We start from the raw sequence: 23,199 nt of genomic DNA on the forward strand, positions 1-23,199 counted from the left end.
TCATTATTTAAAGTGTATTAAAACTGGTTAAGCTTTTTAGTTCATATTCTAGACAGAATTTGCATTTTACTCTGAATTCACTTGATCTTCATCCTTGCTGGAAGCACAGTTTTTTTTAACTGATTTGTGTGTTCCTTTATAGTTGTTTGAGTACAGTTGCTTACCTTCAGCCTGGACAATCTTAACTGCTAGTTTGTCATTGGAAAAATCAGCGCAGGTTCTAGTACCAGCCTCTACAGAGCTCCATCTTTAATAGGAGGCTCTGCAGAGGCTGTTAGCGATGGAAATTCTTGAAGAATCAACTGACATGTTAGTGGTGATACTGGATCAGACTTGAGTCATAATTCCTTTCAAAAAATCCAGACTGAGGGTGTGAGAAGTCTTTTAGTGAAGTTGTGTTGTAACTTGATCATCCTGTATGTCCTGTACTTGCTGTATAGATTCTATGTGGGAAGATACTTTTAATTTTGTGGGCTAGGATGCGTAGCAGATAGGAAGTGGTGTTGTTGTCACTGGCTTTAATGATAGCTGCTGAAGGAACAGGCTCTTCAGTGCAATCACTAGTCTCAACAACAGTACACCTAAATTTTTATCTAGTGGAATTGTTCTTCAAAGCCTTCACAAAGATACTTAAAACTGGGTATTTTTATAGTCAGACACAGAACATTCATGTAACTCATTTGGCCTCAATTTGTTATGTTTGTTTAGATGCTGAACAAAAAAGAATCTATTTACAGTCTAGTGTCTGGTACTCAGAAAAAGCTCAATAGAGAAGTTCCCAGAGGCTCTGGCCCGTGGAGTCTTTTCCACTCACCTTTTAAATGACTATACTTTTTTAGTTTACTCAAAAGTGTGTTCTGATCTGTCCTTTTTTGTATTCCACCATTAGCTCTTGGTGGAGAATGGGCATATGCCATAAGTTGGCTTTCAGATTATGATTTTTTTTTAATGGATGCATTCAGTCCTCTTGTATTAAACTGAAAAGTTTATTTTAAGTGAGATCAACATTTTAAGCCTTGACTTCTGTCTACAAGGCTATCGAAAAAGCCCCCTGTGAACATCTACAGATAACTATGTCTGTAGCTGATGAACTCGAGGAAGAAACTTCTTTAGGAAAACACTTTCCCCCGTCAGAGCTTTTGTGGGGAAGTTTGTTGGGGTTGTTTTGTGTTTTTTTTCCTTTTTTTTTCTGTTAAGCAGATTCTGATTAAACTACTTTCAGGAGACCTAGCAATTAGTTCATTTAGCACAAGGTGTTCGGTTGGAGATTTCTGGGGGGCAAACAGGCAAAATATCTTTCAGCTGCAAAATGGAAGCAGTTGATGTATTTGAATAGGAACTGGAACACAGATCCAGAAGATTCCCTGTAGTTATATCGCTATGAGTAAGCATGTAGACCTATCAAAATGGCTTACTAATAGGTCTTTTAATCCATGCAAGGATTTTAGCTGTAGTTGGGAAAACCAGCCTGGTTGGTGATGGCTGTTATATACGCCAAGACTTTAGGATGATTACATCTTTACTGAAAATATAAGGAAAGGTTTCTCCCCCACACACACGCTCACTGTTAATTTTCTCAGATTGTAATTAAATGAGTTCATTTCAATGGCTTTTTTAATAAGATGAACTTCAGAATGGTTTCTTTGTATTCACAGTAAAGGCCATTGTTTAAAAGTTGGCTTAGCATCCTTCGCTAAACCCGTGTTCCTAATGTGAAGTTGTGGCCTTTCCGTAGTGCAGTGATTGGACTGAGTTTAAAATTTTAAAAAGCCAGCATCTGCTCTTTAATGTGTAGGTCATTTTTCATTGTAATTGATTAAGAAAGAGAAAATATTAGGACTAAACTAGTGTACAAGAATGCTAATTTTTAAATAAAACAGAAAAATAGAAATCCTGTGGCTTTAAAACTTTGATCGTAAATCGGATTAATCCCACTTTCTAGATTTTATTTTTATCCATGCTGTTTTATAACTACTCCATATAATGTGAAATTACCGTACTCTTTGCTACAAAAACTGGTATAAAATAGAATCTGCCTCTTAACCGTGGTTTATTTGAAGTTGGTACGCAAGCACTTCATAGTTAATGGGCTCGTGGTATGGTCAACAATAGAGAATACCTGTATTGTTCGTGTGAGAAGAATGAGCAGCTCCTCTTATGTGAAATGGAATGTCTTGGTTTTGTTCCCTGTACATCAACACTTAAATATGCCTAAATAAGGCTTCAAAAAACCTATTACAAAGAAGTATTGAACTATCCAGGAGGCTGCCAGAACTTGCATCTATTACAGTGTATTTGCTGTAGGCATTGCGATCCCAAGTGATCTCTTAAATGAAGATGATCAAATGGAGTCTCCTGAAGATTTTAAAAAAATAATTTAAAATAAAATCCAGTTTTCCTGACGTATGCTCTCTTTCTTCCCGCTCCTATACAGAATTGGGACAAAGAATTACAAGGGTTGGATATTGCTATCAGGTATATGGTGGTTGAGTAAATGTTTTTGTCTTTACCACTCTTCTTTCCCTAATATTTTAGGTTCTATACGCGCTGGAAAGAGTGGGAATCGTGGTATTCCCAAAGCTTTGGTTTACATTTCTCATTGCGAGAGGAGCAATGGCAGGAAGACTGGGCATTCATACTCTCGCTTGCGAGCCAGGTAAGAAAGCTTCTTTATAGATGGCTGTTAGAAAGGATATTTTGATCTTCCTGAAAAGAATTTTCAAAGACTCAGTGTATTACTCAGGAATAAGAATTTTCATGTATAAAAGAAAAAACTCCTCTTAAGCCAGCAATCTTAAAAGTATTACTCGGTAGACTCTTCCTGCCAGGATGGTAAAGTTCATTTTAAAATTCTTATTTTTGAGCTTACTATTAAGCAGTAGAGTGCAAAAAAGTCTGTTTCTTTTGGTGTCAGAGTGAAGTCTGTAGAATAAACTAATACAGAATCCTCTATACAATGTCCTGCTTCCTAGCTCCTGCAACACTTACCTCTTAGGACATAGCTACAAATCTGGAAGCTTACACTACTGAAACTTTAACAAGCTGATATTTTATAACTCCCCTCCAAAATGAGATTTACATTCTTATAAGTTTCCAACTGTTGGAATAGTTTTAGCTGCTCCTTTAAAGTATAAACATGATTTTGGTGCTGTTTTCTCATGTTTTTTTTTTTTTTTTCAATGTGCTCTTTTGCTATCATCAAAAGGTATTTACCTTAACCTTTCCTCAGATGAGTGAATTATTTTTAGACTAAACATTATGTAGTTTCACTTCTAATTGGGGGATGAGATATGTTAGTTTGAGTCTGCGCAATAGGACAAAGAATTACCACTGACAGAGATTAAGTTCTTGTGCAAGCTGAAATGTTTTTGCTTATTTCCAACTGATAGGTAGTAGTCTTTCATTTTTCCTGTCAAAGCTAGATTACTCTTAAAAGCATTTTCTGTCTCAATTTGGAGACTTTTTTTCAAATTTCAAAGTAGAGAATGGTAAGTTCTGTTTCAAGTGATGTCTGTCTTTGTGTTTGCTTTAGCCTGGAGCGAGTTTGGAGCAGACACACATATTTGTACTTGCACATATTCTTAGAAGACCAATTATAGTTTATGGAGTAAAATATTATAAGAGTTTCCGAGGAGAAACATTAGGATATACCCGCTTTCAAGGTAAGCCTTTAGTTTTTCAAACTTAGATTTAAAAATGGTTCGGCTATAAATCATAAACTTAAAGGAAGTCGAAAGAAGAGTGACATTAAGCTACTAGTTGGAAGAAGATGGAATTATGGTGTAGGTAAATTTTCATTAGCTATTAAGACTAAAACAATCCCCTCAAAACTGGCAGTTTCTCATGGTATGGTGGGCATGCTGCCTGTAGTAAAAATGTGTTTAGATCTCTACTCAACATGCCCTTAGTCTGTAATTTATATAAAATATTCTGGTTATGAGAACTTACCGAAAGTTGTGTGGTTTGTACTGCTGTAAGACACAGGAGGCTTAATAAATGGAATTTGGAATTCTGTAACACTCTAAGTGTTCATTTTAGCAACTAAACTGTATTTAGTGTTTCCTGGAGGAGGCTCTCCAGTGTGCTTCATAAAGCTGGGGGCGAGGCAGGCAGAAGGTGTTTGCGTTGGCAGTTTCTCACCCGTGCCGCTGGTACCTGCTGGTGCTGTGAGGACGAAGGGGCACTGCCCTGTCACTCCCCAGTGAAAAGGAAGGAATTCTGCTCATAAATGCTCTACCGACAGTTGTTATGTGAGGTATAAGATTAGGTAACTTAGTTACACTTGCAAAATATTGGTTGACTGGTAATGTAAATATCACTATCTGCAAAAGTGAATTCCGTGATGGAGTTAAAAGGAAGTTTTTAAAATCTGTGTTTCAGTAATTCACACTTTACAGCGTGTGATGTAAATACTGACCTATTTCTCAAGTAGTACTATAGTTTTGCACAGCTTGACCAGGTTCTCTCTGACTTTCTCTTCCTTGTCTTCTGGGCAAGCAGCTTAGCTATCCTTAAGATAAATATAAAGACGTTTAGCTGACTGAGTCCAGTTTTGCTTAGACATAGATTTGTAGATTTCTGAAGATGCATATTCTGTTTTGCAAGCCAAATACGAGTTTAGGTGACTTTCCTCTGTATTAGATACTAGCACTTTAATGTTTGCCTGTCTCCAGGAAAAAAACATAAGGAGCACCTGTACATGCTCAGCAGTGAAAACAGATGTGGAGAGAACTGATCAGTTGCTGCACTGTGTTACAGGGTGGGAGGGCGTTTCTTCAGCCCATGGGCCATCTTCCTGGCCTCAAGTCTATCAGCTTGATGACTGTCCTACAGTTGTTTTCACCAGTTCATCACTATTTATTTATAGCTTAGTTGAGGACTTCCTGAAATATCTCTTTTTGTGATATTAAAAAAAGTATGCCAACTGTGGAAGTTGTCAGACCCATAATGTAGAATCATAGTGTGTTGGGTTGGAAGGGACCTCTAAAGGCCATCTAGTCCAACCCCCTGCAGTGAGCAGGGACATCTTCAACTAGATCAGGTTGCTCAGAGCCTCATCCAGCCTGGCCTTGAATGTCTCCAGGGATGGGGCCTCCACCACCTCTCTGGGCAACCTGGGCCAGTGTCTCACCACCCTCAGTGTAAAGAACTTCCTAATGTCTAATCTAAACCTGCCCTGCTCGAGTTTAAACCATTGCCCCTTGTCCTATCGCTACGTGCCCTTGCAAACAGCCCCTCCCCGGCTTTCCTGGAGCCCCTTTAGGGACTGGAAGAGGCTGGAAGGTCTCCCCGGAGCCTTCTCTTCTCCGGGCTGAACTCCCACAACTCTCCCAGCCTGTCCTCACAGCAGAGGGGCTCCAGCCCTCTCAGCATCTCCGTGGCCTCCTCTGGACCCGCTCCAACAGGTCCATGTCCTTCTTGTGCTGAGGGCTCCAGAGCTGGACGCAAACTCTATGTACAGAACAACTCCAAGCTGTGGAGTTAATGTCAAATGTATGGCCTACTCTAACTATTTAGAGTCTTCAGAAAATCTGAGAAGCTGTTTGGCTTGCAAGTTCTGGGCAACGACAAAACTTCTTTATGTGAGGAAGTGAAATGTTTTTTTTTGGAGAGCGTAAAATTTGATACTCTTTTGTAGTTATATGTTATCTTTTATTTGAGATGATAAAAGGATAGACTGGGAAAGAACAGTTATTCCTGTGATACAGATCTGACACTTGAGGTCTGTGTTGCTTTTAACTGAAAGGCTGAGTGGTTTGCAAAATGTTTTTATTTTATAGATTGGGCATTGAGGCAGACAAGCATTACATGGCTTAAATATGCTGAAATTGTTTTCTTGCTCTGTGAAACAGAAGGTAACCCAGTCTCTGGGACAACCTTTTGCTAGACACACGTTTCCAGGAATTTAGTCAGCCAAATATTTATGACTTGTGATTTGCTTGCCACAAGCCGCATCCATCCATCCATAGATCACACAGCCCCACGAACAGGTAAACTTAGGAGTCCTGTGTCAAATGACGTGGCGTTACTTCCATCCCTGTCCAACCACATTTTTGTGGTTAATGTGTGCTAATTAAATGCTCGCAGCACAGCTGAAACAAACAGCCCTCGGTCTCGGAGTGGTTCGGGCTGCCAAGCCGAGTCTGTAAATGGTACGGGAATTGCTCTTCTGGGCTTGTGTGTGAGCTCTGCGTGGCACGTGCCCCTTCCGTGAAGCTTTGATGAGCGCTTGGGCCTCTCTGACTTGCGATGTTTAATGTGACATCCCCCCCAAAAAAGAAAGAGGAAACAAAGATTGTGGTTTATAATAGAGATGAGGAAATGAACTATTTTTTTTTTAAACATTTATTTAACATCATGGGTTCAGTTCAGAGCACTTGGAAGGCACTGTAAGCCCCCTGTCCGCCCCCAAAACCTTCTCCCTGATCAGAATGTTTTTCTCTAGGGATTCCTTGTTCCAGCTTGGTTTCCTTGCTGTAACTGTTGTGAATCCCATAACTGACAGCCTCCTTGTTTCCTAGATTGCAATTGACTGTTAATGCTTCTTTAAATATTAAGGCTTTGACAGTGAAAGGTCCATTTACTCAGCCTTAAGTTTGCTCTTGGTCTAGCTGCATGTATTTAGTGGCGCGAATATACAGCTTTTAAAATGAAACAGGAAAAAGGTGACTGAGTGAAATCATCATCAGATCAGGCTGGAGGCACTCAATCCGATGTGGCTGGCTTCCAGGATAGGTGTTAGCCCGTACTCTTTACTTTCTGTGGCTTGTGTGCATGTCATCAGTATTGTCACACTACCTGCTCGATTTTTATATCCGACTGACTTTTATACATCTTCAGGGCACTAGATATTCTCCATCGTAACGCCTGAAATTTCATTCTTGAGCAGCTCATCACGTAACATCACGGAGAAATGGAAAGTGTAGCACAGCCGTCTGACTCGGGGAAGTTATTGGTGTGGCATTTTTACTACGATAAAACAATAGTGAAAAAAAATTTCCAAAAAGTTGCTGAATTTCAATGTATCGATTATGGTGAGGGAAAGAGATTAGTTCCAGTCCCAAACAGGTCGCATAGCTATGCCCGACGCAGGAGTTTGGTGTCCTTAGGTGAGATGTGAGATGTTCATAGAGATGAGACCCTTTGCTCATGGGTGATTTCTGGAGCCCCGACAACACCAAGTAGTACTTGGGGCAAAATTTACCAGTCTGGGACAGCAGGGCATTACCTCTCTGTATTAATTGGCAATAAATGAAATTAAACTTCCCCAAATTGAATCTGTTTTGGCCGTGATGGTGACAGGTGAGTGATCTCCCTCTCCTTATCTCAACCCACAAGTTTTTCATTTGTGCTTTTTCGCCTGTCTTGAGTTGAGGAGCTGGTGCAGTTCATGGATGGAAGGAGACACTTTTGGATGTATTTCTGTGATAGTAACTTGTGGAAGAAACGGGGGAAGCGGACACCCTGTGGGTGCTGATGCTTTCAGTTCTGAAAGGCCTCAGTGACCTAACCAACGTGTGAATAGATAGCACCATCCTTTTTAAATGAAGCACACAATATTAATAAATTAACTTCCAACCCTCAATGCTTGATTGTTTTGCTGATGCTTCGGACTAAAGACAGTAAAAAAAAGTTTATGAAGTTATTTCTCTGCGTGTGCATGGAGAATGAATTTCCAGGAATTGAGGGACTGTCTTCATTACATTTGACTGTTAGTATGTTGTTGTCTGTGTAACTTTGAATTTTGACCAGATGTTTGGTCCTTTCCTGTAAAGGCTTGAAATTTTTTGGTTACCGCTTATCCCTTGTTCTGCATCTTTTGTGTTTAGCCCTGAATTGCAGTGAGACTTCATGGTAAGGGGGATGGGAGCGCTAAGAAGGTATTGAATGGATTTGTCCTTAGATCTAGATGCTGTAAAAACTTGTGTGAATCTTAACCTAAAAGAAAGGGAAAGGCGTTTAGCTGTGTATCTGCGTGTTGCCCTCCCATCTCCATGGATGTTGGAGGAGTGAAGTGCCTTGTTTTGCTGGCAGCAGCTGTACCCGAGAGGTTGCTATGCTACATGTGCACTTCAGTGTCTGCCTGGCTATTTTTAAGCTGTCACAAGGTAAGGCGTGCTTTTGCTGAAGTTGCCTTGCAGCAATACACACGGAGAATTATTTGTGTTCCTAGAAGAAAGGAGGTTTATTTTGAGATTTTGTGCACTTCAAGCGAGCTACTGTCTTTATTGCTAAAGACGCTGGGCAGAAAAAGTGCTGGTTTTTTCAGTATCTGTGACAGCAGTAATTTGTTGTATCTGAGCAAAATAGCATCAGCTTTATGGTGGTGGCTTTTTGGAGACTAGATATGCATAATTGATGTGGGTTAATTGAATGTCTTGATACAGTGTTTATGAGAAGTCCCATTGTCTCTGGGATGGGGTACATACTTAGGTGCTGAATAATATTTAGTGCAGTAACTTCTTATTATTATAATAAGTTTTGTAAGCAGATGGTGGAATTTTTTGTTTTGGTAAAAACAGACATTTGACTGTAGCTTTTATTTGTGATGCAGAATCTGGTTGGTTTTTTTAATTTATAATGTTTTTATTTTTAAGAAGAGTTACTAATCTCAAAAGACTGGCTTTCTAATCTTGTTTTTTTGTTCATCGCTATACTATAGACCATAATTTTTAGGGGAGTGATAACGTGGTACTGGTTGTAATTGTAACGGCTTTTACGTCTAAACCTGTACAGTTGCAGAGATATTTGACTAATCTCATGTTAACCTAATAATGATAAGCTGTACTGAAAAGTGTGACCAATATTGGTGTAGGCCAAACCAAATGTGTTTTAAATGCTTGTAGATGTGCTGCTGTTACTGCGTTTTGCCAAAAGCAAAAGGTTTGCATCAAAACTCTCTGCTGTTAACACTGTAGTTCTGAGTCTCACCCTTTGTTTCAATTTGTCGTAGGTGTGTATTTGCCTTTGTTATGGGAACAGAGTTTTTGTTGGAAAAGTCCTATTGCTCTGGGCTACACGAGGGGCCATTTCTCTGCTCTGGTTGCCATGGAGAACGATGGTTATGGCAATCGAGGTGCTGGTGCTAACCTGAACACTGACGATGACGTTACTGTTACCTTTCTACCCTTGGTGGATAGCGAGAGGAAATTATTGCACATTCACTTCCTTTCTGCTCAAGAGGTAAGAAATGGCTGCGTCGCCTTTGTCCCAGCCGCCTCTAAGCTGCGGCCTTGGCAATTTCTGTAGCCCCATAGGTGTTTGCGGTTCAAAGAATTGCAGGGAGTACGCTGTGCCGTTCCCTTCCCCATCACTTGAGGTGATTCTGAAAGGTATTTTCCCACAAATTTGATGCATATTGATAGCTCTGTAAACTGAACGTAACTTCACTGTGCGTGTGAATTCAAGTGTAGCTTGAAAACGACCCAAAAATAAGGATTGACACTAATGCAAGACTGAAATATACCCTTTTTTTAAAAAAAAAAAAAAAAAAAAGATGCAGCACAAATATTGGCCAGTAGTTACAGCGTGCTCTACCTCTGTAACAAAACTCATTTCTTCATTAATAACTGTGATAAAGACAGGGAACCGCTTCAGCAAAGTGTGTACATTGGGGAAAGGAGGGGAGGAAAACCTGAAAAAACTGCAAAAGGTGGGTGTCCTGTAGATATAAGAGAAAAAGTATGGGCTTTAAGTCTAGAGAGGGATATTTTTTCAGCAAACCACAACATTTGTTATGTCTTACAAGGGGACATGTTTCATGTGAAGAACTGCTAGACTCCTAAAAACTGCTTTGTAAAGCCAGAGAGCTCTTTTAGGACTTTTAGGACTATTTACGCCTACCATAAATAGTTGCTCCCAAATAACTGAAATACAGAAAGGCTATATTGGAAATGGACATCTGAAAAATGTAGAAGGGGAGAATAGCTGGGGAATATTTGCAGAGCTTTCGAATTTTGGTTGAAAACGCAGCGTGCATCAGTTTGGCTTTCGGAGACTCCCAGCTGTGGTGAAGTAGCCCGCGAACTGTCGGCTTTGGAAAGGAACTGCGCCGTTCCCCTGGCCTGGCTTTCCTGAATGTCATGGGTGGCTGGCTTTAACTTGCAGGTGATGTTTCAAGCTTCCTTCTCAACGTGTTTTCTCTCCCCCAAAGATAGGTAACGAGGAGCAGCAGGAAAAGCTGCTTCGGGAGTGGCTGGACTGCTGTGTGACGGAAGGAGGGGTTCTCGTTGCGATGCAGAAAAGCTCTCGTAGGCGCAATCATCCGCTGGTCACCCAGATGGTAGAGAAGTGGCTCGATCGCTACCGACAGATCCGCCCTTGTACATCCCTTTCCGATGGTGAGGAAGACGAGGATGATGATGATGAGTGACGATAAAGAAATTAAAAAGAAAATGACCAGCGCAGAGTATCTGACCCGGAGTTAGCGTTGTGCTCTCGCAGTTCGTTGTGGAACGACCCGATTCTAGGGGAAACATGCTGTAAAGGATTTTTCTAACCAGCATGGAGACGGTCTAGAACCTCATCTGCCGCGTGAAGAGAGCGAAATGGGCTGGACTACAGTTTGTATAAAAACAAAGAAAAAGAAACAAAGAACCGCTAATTTTATTATCAAGACAGAAAAAAAACCACCGTTTTTCTTTCTGATTGTAAATCTGTCTATAAATGTACCGCATGTGGTTGTGTAAGAGGTTGTGTAATAGGAAAAGTATACCAGCATCTTAATTATTGCGAAGAAATTTTTCAAATAAGGGCACTTACGAAAGCACATGTTAGATGGGTATCTCTTCCTTCCGAGATTCTTTTACAGTTGAACTTGGTATTCTACATCACCTTTTAGATACTCTGACACATTTCTGTGAAAGGCCCTTTTATGTGAAATATCACTAGTGCCCACGTCAGGTTGTGAGGTTTTTTTGTTTGCACAAAATATCCACAGCAAGTCATAAGCAAACCCACGTTCATTATTTTACTAATACTTTAGTTACTGCTGTGCCCATATAATAAAATCTAAACTCTACGGAACAAACTGGAAGAGAAGCTAAATTTTTCATTGAGTGAAATGATTTGTTTTCTGAAAAAGTTTTTGGGTTTTTCTTTTTTTTTTTTCCTTCTAATAGTTAATAGATTCCTTTCAGTATATGTAAGAATATTTATTCAGAGAAGTGACCTAAAATATAGGGATTTTATTCCAGTGAGCATACACTAAACAAAATTGTGTGAAATTTGAGAACTCAAGACACGACTGAGAATTTCATATTGTCAGAACTCCGTCTTGCTGTGATACAAACTATATATAATTTTATCATTTATTTCATCAACTTAAACATTGCTGCAAATGAAAAAACACCTTTTTTAAAGGATTACTCCTCAGTCCTTAAATCTAGTGAGAATACACATGGCAGTTCTAATTAAAAAGAAGAATCTATGCTAAAGTTGTTTTTAAAAGCACTGTGTTATATATTTCTCAGTATGTAAACCTGGGAATTTCTTGCATGTTGATTGATGTGGCCATACTTAAACTTATGTAAGTTCCTAAGATTGTAAGTTCAGAGTATATTCTCCAGTAGAAATTTTACTATATTTGATAACTTTAGCCATGTAACCTGTAATGGATAAAGTTTATCTAAAAATCTCACTTAAACACTAAAGGTTAATGCCAGTTTTTACATATACAGTGCAATTCAGGTTGTCTTGAAAAGCACTTTTCATGGTGTGGTGGTTGAATAAGGAATTTTGCAGTAGATGAAATTGTTTTAATTAGAATTTGGAAAGAAGCCCCATAGCACATATTTTTATGTAGTTCAGAGCTATGGAAACCCTGAGGAACTTGCTGCTTTTTCTTCCAAATGCTGCTTAGATGGTGTTGAAATGTGCACAACTCCTACATAAACGTGGTGACGACACCAGAAATATAGAAATAATGAAGTACTGTATTAACTTAGCGATCTTCCCATCACAGATTCCATTGAGGTTTATTATGAAATGTCTTCACCTTTTTTTGGCCGTTAGATCTCCTCCGATTGGTGCATGCGCAAATTTTCAGGTGAAAGAATGCATGCTTGTCTGCAATGTACGTGAGTTACCTGAACTACGTAGGCAAACTGCAGATACTAAAGAGGCTCTTCACAAGCATATGGTCCTGTTTCAAGTTTGCTTTCTAAATTTGTTTTTTTTTGTGGGTTGTTGTTTTTTTTTTGGTCCTTTTTCTTACCTTGTGAAATCCGTTTAGATCTTGTCTAGCTGAGGACTTAAAGCTCTTCTGTCCAGGGAACTGAATGCAGAGTAAGCTGGGATGCGAATTTCCGTGATCTGAGCTGGCTTGGTGGCCATGGTTGACCTGTCATGGTGTAACCCAGTGCATTTCTGGAGGTCCTTCTTGTTCAGGACTAAGTGCCAGCACTAGAAGATCTCCTCCAGTGACAGGATCACTGGAAATTCCAATCCCAGCTTACCGAGGACTAGCTTCCCGGTGCAGAGCACCATCGGAATGGACACAAGGATAAGCTCCTACCTTCAGCAGGCTACTTCAAGGGGTGTGCAAAACACTGTGCAGAATTTTAACATCCCCCCGTTTGATTTCTGCAGTACTGTTCCGTTTAAGGAAGCAAAGCTTCCTTCTAACCTGGGGAGAACATCCGATGTGAAAGTCTACCTTGAGCCAAATTTGACGAGCGCGTCTTTCCTGATCTCCTGTTGCTGTGGACGGATGATCCCTGTCCCCAGCTGACACTTCACCAGTGGAAGTTCACCCTGCGGCCAGTTCCGCTCTTTTTCAAAAGCATGCCCCGTGCTCTCCGGGAGCTCTGGTATGAGAGAACAGTCCCGGTACTTCACAGCTCTTGGCCTTCTCGATCATTATTGTTTTGTTCTGCTGTGCTGTAAAATGGTATGGTCAGGTTAAGACGCTTCCCGGGTCACTTCGGAACTGGTGAAGTCTTTTTTCAAAATCCAAGTAATCCAAACCTCATGTACCTGTAGATTAAAGAGATGCAAACCCCTGCTTCGTGCTAGCACAGTGGTCGGTGTGTGTTCATGGGTACTCTCCTTCAATTCCATACTTGAAAGTTTACAAATACTGAGATTCATTTGCAAATGCTACCTTGCAGCTTGTCGGCAAGTTCGGCTCTTTTAGCCAAGTGTGTGTGTGTATGTACACATATATATATATCTATATATATATATATCTATATCTATATCTATATATATATATATATGAAATTGGGTTTCTCAATGTTATTTTCCTCATGTTATTGCTCGCAGTAGCACACACCTTCCTAGCACAGAACTTGGCTTTTCATGGCTACCTCCTTTACATCTGGTTGTTTTTTCTGGTTTTATTTATGAATTCCTCAGTGAAAATCCCTGTATTTCTTTTGTTTTTAATATATTAAAAACTTAGTCATTCTGGATTCTTCCAAAGTTCTGCTGCATGGCTTATGGCAAATATTACTAGATTGTGTTTATTCCATTAACAAAATCGGTTTGCGTGCATTTAGAGACCCTTATTCAATTGCTGCTTTTCTGGTTTTCCCTTTTTGTTCAGTAACTTCCCTTAACCCCCTTTTTTTTTTTTTTTTTTTTAGGGTTTGTTTTTTTTTTTTTTTTTTAGTGTCGATGTCACCTTCAAGCTCTTTGTTTTAGGCTCCTCTGACACCCGTCACCACCGGAGCTCCTCCGTGCCTGCTGGCCTTGAGTGTGACACCAGTGTACGGCTCTGTCAGCAAAGCAACGGCACAAAGCTTCAGCAGCAACTCTTCATCCCCTGTTTCTTTGCCCAATGATTTTCCATTTGAGTTTTGTTGTGTGCCACTTCCCAGTGCGCCAGCGGATCTTAATTGTGATGATACTCTTCCCTTTCCATTTCCATGGCTCTTCTCTTTGCGCGTTGTGCTGGTGTTTGCACTGCAGCCACTCGAGACCCCCCTGCGGAGGGGAACTCCTAAAGCTGCCCTTTGGTTTGGAACCCTTGGGCTTTCTTAATTTCTGCTCCTGTTGAGCTTGCAGCACTTCAGCAGGTGCTGCCTGGCTGTTTGCATCCGTCCTTGGCTCCGGTTGAGAGGGAGGTTGGGTGTCGGATGGAAGACCCCGCGTTTGCCGTCCCCTGTGGGCTCTCAGCGAAGGCTCTCGCTGTCCTGTGCCCAGGCCACTGCTGGCAGTGGATGCAGGAGGAGCCACCGGCACGTGCCACACCACGTCCTGTGACACAGGGACGTACTTGCACCCCTCTGGGATGCACCTGCTTGCTTAAAAACACACCAAACTACCAGGGCTGGTTTATTTTTCAAACAACTTGTCGTGGTTTGTCAAACCAGGACACAACTCTCTCAACATCAGTTAAATATTTTTCCTCTTCCTTTTTACTGTCGCTTCAGTACTTCCCAAACACCTTCTCTCTAACTAACCAGTTTCATCCTCCTGGTTTCTCGTGGCGTTGATGGATAATCGCTGGTGTGCCGTTATCACTGGCAGTAGTCACTGCTCTCTGCAAGGTGACCTCTTTTGTAACGTGTCTGAAGCTGGTAACTAGTGTTCAGTTTAATTTAAAACAAACAAAATACAGAGTTTTGTAACTGAGACACTTTTTGGTTTCAACCTTTTTTTAGTCCCTTTCCAGACAAGTTCTTTGCCCGCCGTGTGTGCTCCCACTCTGCGCCATGGAAAAGACGGGCTGGAAACAAAAGAAGAGGCCTTTTGGCCAGCGAGGCACCTCCCAGGCGTGTTTCCAGCTTTCTTCCCTAGCGCTTTCTTAATGTTTCCTTTCTTGAGTAGGTACAAAAAAAATGTTTGAGGTGTAGCTGCCTCCAGCTTGATGGAAACCGTAGTGATCTCTTTCTACCTAGGCTGCGTACAGCGTCCCCACTTGGTTTTAAATAGTCACGAATTCTAAGTTTACAGCTTCTGCGTGGCACCCCCCAAAGTCTGGACAGGAAACGAAATTCAGCCTTTCCCCAGCGGTGCCACTGGAAAACTGACCTGTACCCAGCAAGCTGGGCCCGAGCTTCTCCTGCGTTTCTCGGCGCCTGTTGCAGGAAGCCAAGGGCTGATCCTTGGCCGATGGCATCCCGGCTCTAAGCGTCATCCTTCTGCTGACGGTGACACGAGTGGGTCCCGGCTGCTGCTCAAGTGCCCGAGGTCCCAAAGTCAGACTCGAGGAAAAACTTACCCGCTCTCCGCTGTGAAATCGGCTTGGGTTTCGGAGGAGGCAGAGGGTGCTGGGAGCTGCATCCGCTGTGTCTCCCACCGCAAGCCTCAGTCAGACTGCAGCGACAGCGCGTACCTTCCAGAAATTATAGAAATTTTATCACTTTTTATTGAAAACTGCACTGAACGCTAAATGTCCACCTTTACAATAAACAAATACAATAACGGTAACACACTAAAACAAAACATACTTCCGATAGCCATTGGTTTTTTTTTTTTTTTTTCCGTTTGGGACAGCTTAAGATTTTTTTTTTTTGTCACAGAAACAGGAATGTACCCATACAAAGGCTCAAAATAGGCCATCTTCTCAAAAACAAAAAGGCGATGATTCACAAAAGACTATGAATATAACATGTAACTAGTTGATACAAATCTAATAGGATTTGTTAAAATCAGTCACATCTAATAACACATTCTGAAGTGTTCTTGTATAAAATATCACGTGAAGAAAAGAAGACTTTTATCAATGTCTAAAAAAGTGGGTTTTGTTCATAGACAGTCTGACAAGTTACCATAAAAAGTGTTTCCTGAGACATAAGGAAATGCAACATTATTCTTGAACCCTTTCCAGCTCAAGACTTTTTTTCCACTTGATAAAATAGCTGCAGATTTAAAACTGAGAAAATATATTTGAGTACAAATAGTGTGTGAGAAACTTAATACTTTCTTCTTTTTTTTTTTTTTTTTTTTTTTTTTCCTTTTTTTATTATTTTCTTGCATCATTGCCGGGCAGAGGTGAATGCACAGCTACTTTATTCAGTGTGTTGGGCAGAGAAGAGACTGGCGGTTGGTTTTCTCCTTAGCCGGGGAGGGCGGTGGCCGGGGCCGGGAGCCCTTTCTCCCCTCCCCATCCCACGGCTCCCGGCTGGAATGGTTTGAACTTAAACCTGGCAGGAGAATGTCTGGTACACGGCACTGGCCCTGTGAGACTGCAAAAAGGATGATGATTATTAATTTTTTTTTCTTCCATTTCTAAGCCAGTGCTGATGCCTCCCCTTAGAAGAGGGAACCAGATACAAGAGTAAGGAAAGGGCTGAAGCCACATAATGGTTTCCTCTTACATTTCTGTGTTAACTCTTTAAGAATTGCTTTATGCAATGGTTTGAAAAACAGGTGTGGAAGCCCTGTCCTTCCCAAGGAATTGAGGGGGGGGGGAAATCTATTTTTATTCATGTGATTGATGCACAGATGAAGGAAACTTAACACACACTAACAGAAGTTGATCATTAATGCGTCACATCCCTAGTTTTCAGCGCTTCAGTAAGCAGGTGACTTCTGCAGGGCTTCTCCCCCGTCTTGACTGCTATCGCTTTGTCGTTAACACTGGAACATCAATGATGCGTCTGTCCAAAAGCAACATTACAAATTTCGTATCAAATTCTCTTTTTTTAGTTCATGTATAACTTCTTTTCCAATGTCTCTTGGTCCCAAGTTTATTGAATGATTTATTTTTTTTTAAATTATCTGCTATTGCTCGTTGGGATGTTCCCTGTTGTCCCCGTGTTTTGTGGGCTGGTTGGGAGATGGAGCTTGGGAAGGATGTGCCACCGTGGGAAGATTGTGAGTGACAGGGATGCCTCCGGGAATGATGCCCTCCATAGCTGCCGGTATTCCTCCCGGTGCCACGCTGACCATCCCGGGCGGATACCTGGGCGAGGGGACAGAGAGAAGCAGGTTTGTCACTGACAATGCGAGAGAGATTCCAACCGCAGAGATTCCACTTCTCTGCTAGAGCCGAGTGTGGTTTTGCTTTTAGGGATAGCTCAGCGTTAAACCAATGCTGCTGGGGGTCCAAACTCCTATTTTTCACTTACTGTGCCTGACCCCCAGCCCTTCCTTCCCTGCCGGCCGCTGCTTCAGCTTCCCGTTTGTGGAGCATGCCAACAGTGGCAAGACCCGCTGGCGCTGTCTCCTGGCGAGGTTAACCTGCACCTTCACAACTACTGGAACTCGACTGGGGTAGGCTTGATGCCCCAGCTCGGAGCAGAGCTTCGCCAGCAAAGGCATCGCAGCAACTGTGCAAGCAAAAACTGCCACTCGCCTTGTGTCTGAACCCCTGAACAGGTTGTGACTAACAAAGAATATCTGAGTGCTGGCGCTGCTTGACGAGCCGGTACAGTTTATGCTTTGAAAGGAGAGGGAACGGGTTTTATTGCTATGGAGTCCTTTCTCACACAGGTGAAAACCCCAGGCACTCCAGTGATGAAGATGAGGACGATGATGCTAGAGTCAATACTTTCTATTACTTCCCAAGGTATTTTATATGAAGTCAGATTGTTCTAAATCTTTATTGCATTGTCTGCCTGAACTTGACACTTTTAATACTAAAAGTATATACTAGAGATGTGATACCTTGACCCATAGTAAGAATTTCCTGATGCTGAACTGCATGAGGAGCCAAATACTTTTGCCAATCAGCTGAGGAAGAAGAAAACAGGTATAAATGACCTCCAGCCAGGCACCAGGACTCTTTTTGCCAGGAGAATGTCGCTTCTGTGTTCTGCAGGCTGTTTGCAGGCCCTGGAGGGTACTGACCCTGAGCCTGCAGTGGGGAAAACAGCATATTCCTCTAGCTCGGAGGCAGCGTTTCCTAGGTTTGAATTAACTGAAACCTTTATGCCTGAAACCGAAGTTTCTTCTCAGCAACACTGAACCCCTCGGCTTTTTTTAAAGCTGCTTGAACAGAAGTCACTGGCTTCGAGAGTGCTTTTCTAAAGCTGTGCTGGATGCCAGTACGTTGAGGCAGACTCCTAGCATCCCGTTAATAGACGGGCACAAATTAATTTCTTTTAACATAAACCAAATGCCCTTGACAAAATAGAGCCCACCAGAGCAGAAGCTAGGGCAAGGGAAAGGCAGAATCATAGAGTGTGTTGGGTTGGAAGGGACCTCTAAAGGCCATCTAGTCCAACCCCCTGCAGTCAGCAGGGACATCTTCAACTCCATCAGGTTGCTCAGAGCCTCGTCCAGCCTGGCCTGGAATGTCTCCAGGGATGGGGCCTCCACCACCGCTCTGGGCAAAGTACAGAGGAGCGTGTAATCCTCTCCAGGAGCAAGTTTTGGGGGGTTTTATGCAGCACATTCCCTGGACGCCAGCAGTATCGGAGCCGATGTGCTGAACAGCCGCTACCGATCCATGCTCTCAGGCCCCCATCCGCTCCCATTCTGCGCCCGTTTGTGCCTTCTTTTCTCTAAGCCCTACTGCAGCGTTGGATGAGCACAGAAGGGTGCTGGCTGTCGTCCCCGTGCCTGTGACACTGCTTTGCCTCCATGACACTGGTGTCTCTCTGCTCTTCTATTTCTTTCCCTGTCCTTTTTTATTGTCAGGCTTTTTTTTTCGTAGCTCTTCCCTCGAAGCTCTAGACAGGCCTATGCCGGGGAATTCTCTATCAACCATAACCTGGTGAGGTGGACAGGTTGGACACAGGTCTCGGGTAAGTGTCCTCCACTACGATACTGGGACTGCGCCTTGTTCTGTAGCTTCTGGCAGATTGTTGAACCGTAAGAAAACCTTTCTCTTTTGAAAAATGGGGTAAGGAATCCTCTTGAATGCCCTCTGACCTGCCGAGCGCTAGCGTGCTGATTTTAATCATCCCTGCGTGTGAATACGTTTGAACGCCTACACCTGGTGTCTAAGTTTTCCCCCTACTGAAGGGCAGCTGCATCCTCCTCGTGCAACCAGGGAGCACAGCTGAAAAATGGGGCTGGATCTATTCCATCTTCCTTTCAAAGAGCAGGGTGAGTTACACCTATTACAAGAAATGACACTGGGTTTGAGAAAGGAGAAGAAATTATCATTTCTTGAGCCATCTGCAGGATAGATGTGACATGGGGGCAGCGAGGCCAAACCCCTCTGGAGGTCTGTTGGGCACACGGGGACTGAGGGACCCGACCACAGCCACCTCCCTGCTGCTGCCGTCGCCCTAGGGGAAGGCGGAGGGGGAAGGGAGGCTTTACCTGCCCATGACGGTGGTGACCTGACCCCAGATTACGGGGGCAGCGGAACTGTGGCTCCTGAGGAGATTAGCAAGGATGAAGCACCCTGCGGAGGTCAAGCTGGGAAGCCAGGGCTTGTCCCCAGGGTCATGGCATCGCTCATGCGCTTCAGGGCAGTCAGGAGCAGGACCAAGGGGGATGCTGTCACCAGGTTTGGATGTTTCGGTTTATGTGTTCTGCCAGTCAAAGTGAGCAATCGCTGCCCGTGACCTGCAGGCACTTGTGGGTGTGCAGGGCCGTGGCACATCCTCAGGGCCTTGTCCTCTCAAGGGCTCGGCTGCCGGATCCGCTCCTGCCCCAAAACACAACCGGATGTGCCCTGCAGGTTTATCTGGTATCCCAGAGTCTTTTCGGGAACGGTGATACGCTGAGTCCTCGTGCCTAATGTCTCCTATCAGCGCGCTCTGAGCTGTCCCAGGTGGAGCAATAAATAACCCTAATCTCAGGGATTTAGGTGGAAATCAGGGCACCTGACTGCAAGGCCTATATTTAGCATTTTCACCCTGGCTCATTAACCCACAAGCAGCCAGCGCGCGGACAGAAGTGCAGAGCAAACCTGCAATTGCTTCTTTGGTTTAGAAGTTACGTCCTGCTTGTTTATGGCCCCGGGGGTCCTGGCACCTGGAGAGAAGCCACACCAGTGACTGCTGGCCCACCAGAATGAAGGCTTTCTAAATGGGAGGCTTTATAAGCCCGTGGTTAGATCAAGCAGCGTTAGTAATCCCAGCAGCGTGACTACTGGTCCCCAAGGAGGGGCACTTCGCAGTCACCGCCTGGGCCATGTAGAAGTTGTTGCTGGGTTTCCACGCTCACTTCACAGCTGGGATCCAGCCCCTGCCTCTGCAGGAGAACCCGCTGCCGCGGCGGGCTGGGGTGATCCTCTTCTCCGGCTTACCTGTACGTGGCACCATTGAGCTCTGGATGAATTGCTTGCTGATCTATTACTGACCACGGAGCCGTTGTGACAAAGAATTCCTTATTCACGCAGTTTCGTAGGCTTTCTGGGATGCGCCCTGGAGTTGATGATAGAGGTAAGTATGCGTCAGGCGAGTCCTAGCTTTATCACCCTCTAATAAACTACAATTTTTCCATTTCACTGTATTTGTTAGTGTAAAGGATGGGGGCAGGGGGAAAATCCCGTATCCCTTGTTTCAGGAGAAAGTTTTGGCTGTCCCAAGGTACAGGGTTGGAGCCCAGCTTCCTGCTTTCAGGAAAGCTGTTCCCTCGAGCCCACTGCTTTCAAAGCAGGGCCTGGCCAGACGTGAAGCTATGCCTTCCATGTTAACAAGGGGGGCAATTTTTAGGCCAAGAGAACCACCCAGTTGCTGGAGCATGACGACCACCACCTTGCAGCCAGCTCAGTTACAGCAAGAGCTGGACACAGGTGGCTTCTCTGCTTTGGGATTTGGTTTTGGCGTGCAGTCGGCTGTGGTCTGCACCATTTTTTGGGTTAGCACCATTAAAAGGGGCAGCAATTGCTATTTCACTGTCCTTTTCTTCCCAGTCACGGACACTAGCCTTTGCCACGCTGCACAAGTGCCCCATTGATTTAAAAAAACCCACCCAAACCCCACAAAAAAACCCCAACCCTCCCAACTACAAAGGTGCCCAAATGAGAAAAAAGTCAAGTTTGGTTTTCTCAGCCCCCTTCCCTGGCTCCTGCTGGGACACGGGCAGGGTGAGGCCCCGTCTCTGCCCCTCCTGGCTCACGTTCCAGGCGCACAGATGAGCTGACCCCGGCTTCACCGCGGGGCCGGGTACCTGTGATCGCACGCCGTATTTCAGTAGCAGCAGCTTCTCTCATCTCTAGTGACGCCTGCTCGCTGTACCAAGCGGTGTGCGGGGTACAGATTAAATTAGGAGCATCTTTCAACGGGCCTTGAGCGAAACTGGGAGCAGGGAGGAAAAAAGATGACAGATTAATCAATGTTTAAAATGAGAATTAAATATGTTATGAACGGCAGAAGGCTTGCGGCCTGCCCTCTGTGTGTGCAAGCCTCGGGTCCCAGCCCCTCGCCTGTGGCACCTGGGCTGGAAGGAGCCCAACAGCCTCCTGCCAGCCTGAAATGGCCACGGAACCACTGGGGAGGCATCAGAGCTCCAGTGCAGGCCACAAAGTGAAAATGCACCAAAAAAGAACCAATAGGGCTGAAAAAACAACTTACTGGGGGCTTGTTTGTAATGTATCTACAGGAATAAACACCTGGGGGTGTCTCTGCAGCAGCGTGGGGACGCGGGGACAGGCTGCGGGTCACCCAGCACGAGGTGGGAGAGGGTGGACGTGGGGGCTCCCCCTTTGTAGGAGCACACTTGTTGTTTTTTTCTAAATTGTTTCTGAAAACACAAGCAACCTACTAGCACCGCCGCAGTCTGTGGTGCGAGGAGCTACACTCCCACTTACAACCGACCCCCTCCCAGCTACGCAGCAGCAGCCTGCGGGCAAACGTGCCCAACACAACACAGTCAATTTCATCTCATGGACTAGTAAGCGATTTTTTTTTTCTTTTATGAAATGCAAGCCAATTGCTTGTTCTAAGCTCCCAGTGTCCCTTTGAACACCTGTAACCCCAGTGCCAGCCCACAGAGGATGGATGCTGCAAGGTGCCGGGCCTTTTCTCGAACGCGCAGGATTGTCCCCCGGTGCTGGCACCGTGTGACAAGGCGTGTGGGTGTTGTGTACCCCCTGGCTGTGGATGGCAACCCAAGAAAAAGCCAGAGCTTTACCTAAACGGTTCAGACTCATGCACGTCAAGCGCAGCCCCTCGTATCCGTCCCTCCTTCAGGGCTTGAGTTAAGGCCTTCTCGTCCACCAGCCCCCCGCGCGCCGTGTTCACCAGGAACGCTCCCTGCCTCATCTGCCCGGGGAGAGAGAGATGAGAGTGAGCTCGGTGCGGTGACCCGGTCCTACCCCTGCCCGGAGGCAGCAGCGGGTGTCCTGGGGGCCTCCAGCCAGGACTGCACCCTGCTTTTCATGATGAGCGGCTGGGCTCCTGCCCCATAGCACTCCCCATCCCGCTGCTCGTGGGTTTTCTATGGAAAGCCCAGCTCTGGCTGGTATTGGCAAACAAAACCCGCTCCCGCCATCACTCCACACCACAGGCGCAGGGATGGCTCGCCTGGTAGCACGCTACCCCCCAGTGAACACCACGGGGAGACAGACGGGCTGATGGGTGCAACCAGCTATTCCAGAGGTAGCCCGTCGGCACTAAGGCACTGGCTCGCTGTGGCCATGACCGCAGAGGGACCCACGGCTAGCACCCATGCGTGGGATTTGCCCACTGAAGAGCAGAACGCTCTTTGTTGTGTGCATAAGGCAAATTACCTGCTTAATCGTGAAGTCGTTGATAAGGTGATGGTTATGTTCGTTAAGGTTACAGTGCAACGAGACACAGTCACTCTGATAGAGCAGGTCCTGGAGCGTGTAGACCCGCTGGACTCCCAGGGACCTCTCGATCCCGTCCTGAAGGTACGGGTCATAAAATATCACGTTGAAGCCAAACGCCTTGGCTCGGACTGCGACCGCCTGCGCAGTGCGACCTGTGTGTGAAGGAAAAAGGGGTTAACTGATTCCCATCACCCTGACTCCATGCAGCCACGCTGCCCCATAGCCTGGCCCCACAGCGTGACCCAGGGACTGCTGGGGGGAGTCCCCTGGACTTCCTGGGCTCCCAGCACAGCCCCTGAGGGGACACTGGCCAGAGGGCAAACCCAGGCCACCTTGCACGGGAAGGACAGTGCTTGGCTCAAGCAAACATGAGACGCTTGTTCTAAAATTTTAGAGAAAACCAAACAAAATGAAGAGGCCATTACGAATCTGCCAGCTCGGGGCCATGCGAACACATGGCACCGTCCGTGGCCGTGCAGGTCTGGCAGGGAAGGCCCACCATGTGGCTCAGCCCCATCGACATCAGCTCTGGACGTCAGAGAGGAACAATCCTCTGCGGTGCTGTGTCTACCAAGAAATGCTGAAAAAGGAAAGAAAAAAGCACCACCTTTTTT

General features: G+C 44.6%; 2 protein-coding genes across 8 annotated transcripts in view; one reads left to right on the forward strand and one right to left on the reverse strand.

Annotated features, from left to right (window-relative positions):
• The window catches only part of ZRANB1 (zinc finger RANBP2-type containing 1), a 45,014-nt gene extending 32,002 nt beyond the window's left edge, over positions 1 to 13,012 (forward strand). For all 4 annotated transcript variants that reach the window (XM_074592895.1, XM_074592898.1, XM_074592899.1 and 1 more), the window contains exons 8-11: positions 2,536 to 2,656; positions 3,533 to 3,662; positions 8,954 to 9,183; positions 10,154 to 13,012. In XM_074592895.1, coding sequence (XP_074448996.1) covers positions 2,536 to 2,656; positions 3,533 to 3,662; positions 8,954 to 9,183; positions 10,154 to 10,372 — 700 coding nt within the window. In that variant the 3' untranslated portion in view covers positions 10,373 to 13,012. The remainder of the gene's footprint in view (positions 1 to 2,535; positions 2,657 to 3,532; positions 3,663 to 8,953; positions 9,184 to 10,153) is intronic.
• A 2,278-nt stretch (positions 13,013 to 15,290) lies between these two features.
• CTBP2 (C-terminal binding protein 2) overlaps positions 15,291 to 23,199 on the reverse strand; it is a 147,009-nt gene continuing 139,100 nt past the window's right edge. For all 4 annotated transcript variants that reach the window (XM_074592892.1, XM_074592891.1, XM_074592894.1 and 1 more), the window contains 5 exons: positions 22,523 to 22,737; positions 21,925 to 22,055; positions 20,962 to 21,089; positions 20,096 to 20,213; positions 15,291 to 16,852 (listed from right to left, as the gene is read on the reverse strand). In XM_074592892.1, coding sequence (XP_074448993.1) covers positions 16,672 to 16,852; positions 20,096 to 20,213; positions 20,962 to 21,089; positions 21,925 to 22,055; positions 22,523 to 22,737 — 773 coding nt within the window. In that variant the 3' untranslated portion in view covers positions 15,291 to 16,671. The remainder of the gene's footprint in view (positions 16,853 to 20,095; positions 20,214 to 20,961; positions 21,090 to 21,924; positions 22,056 to 22,522; positions 22,738 to 23,199) is intronic.

This window comes from Larus michahellis, chromosome 6 (genome assembly GCF_964199755.1).
Source record: "Larus michahellis chromosome 6, bLarMic1.1, whole genome shotgun sequence".
Lineage (NCBI taxonomy): Eukaryota > Metazoa > Chordata > Aves > Charadriiformes > Laridae > Larus > Larus michahellis.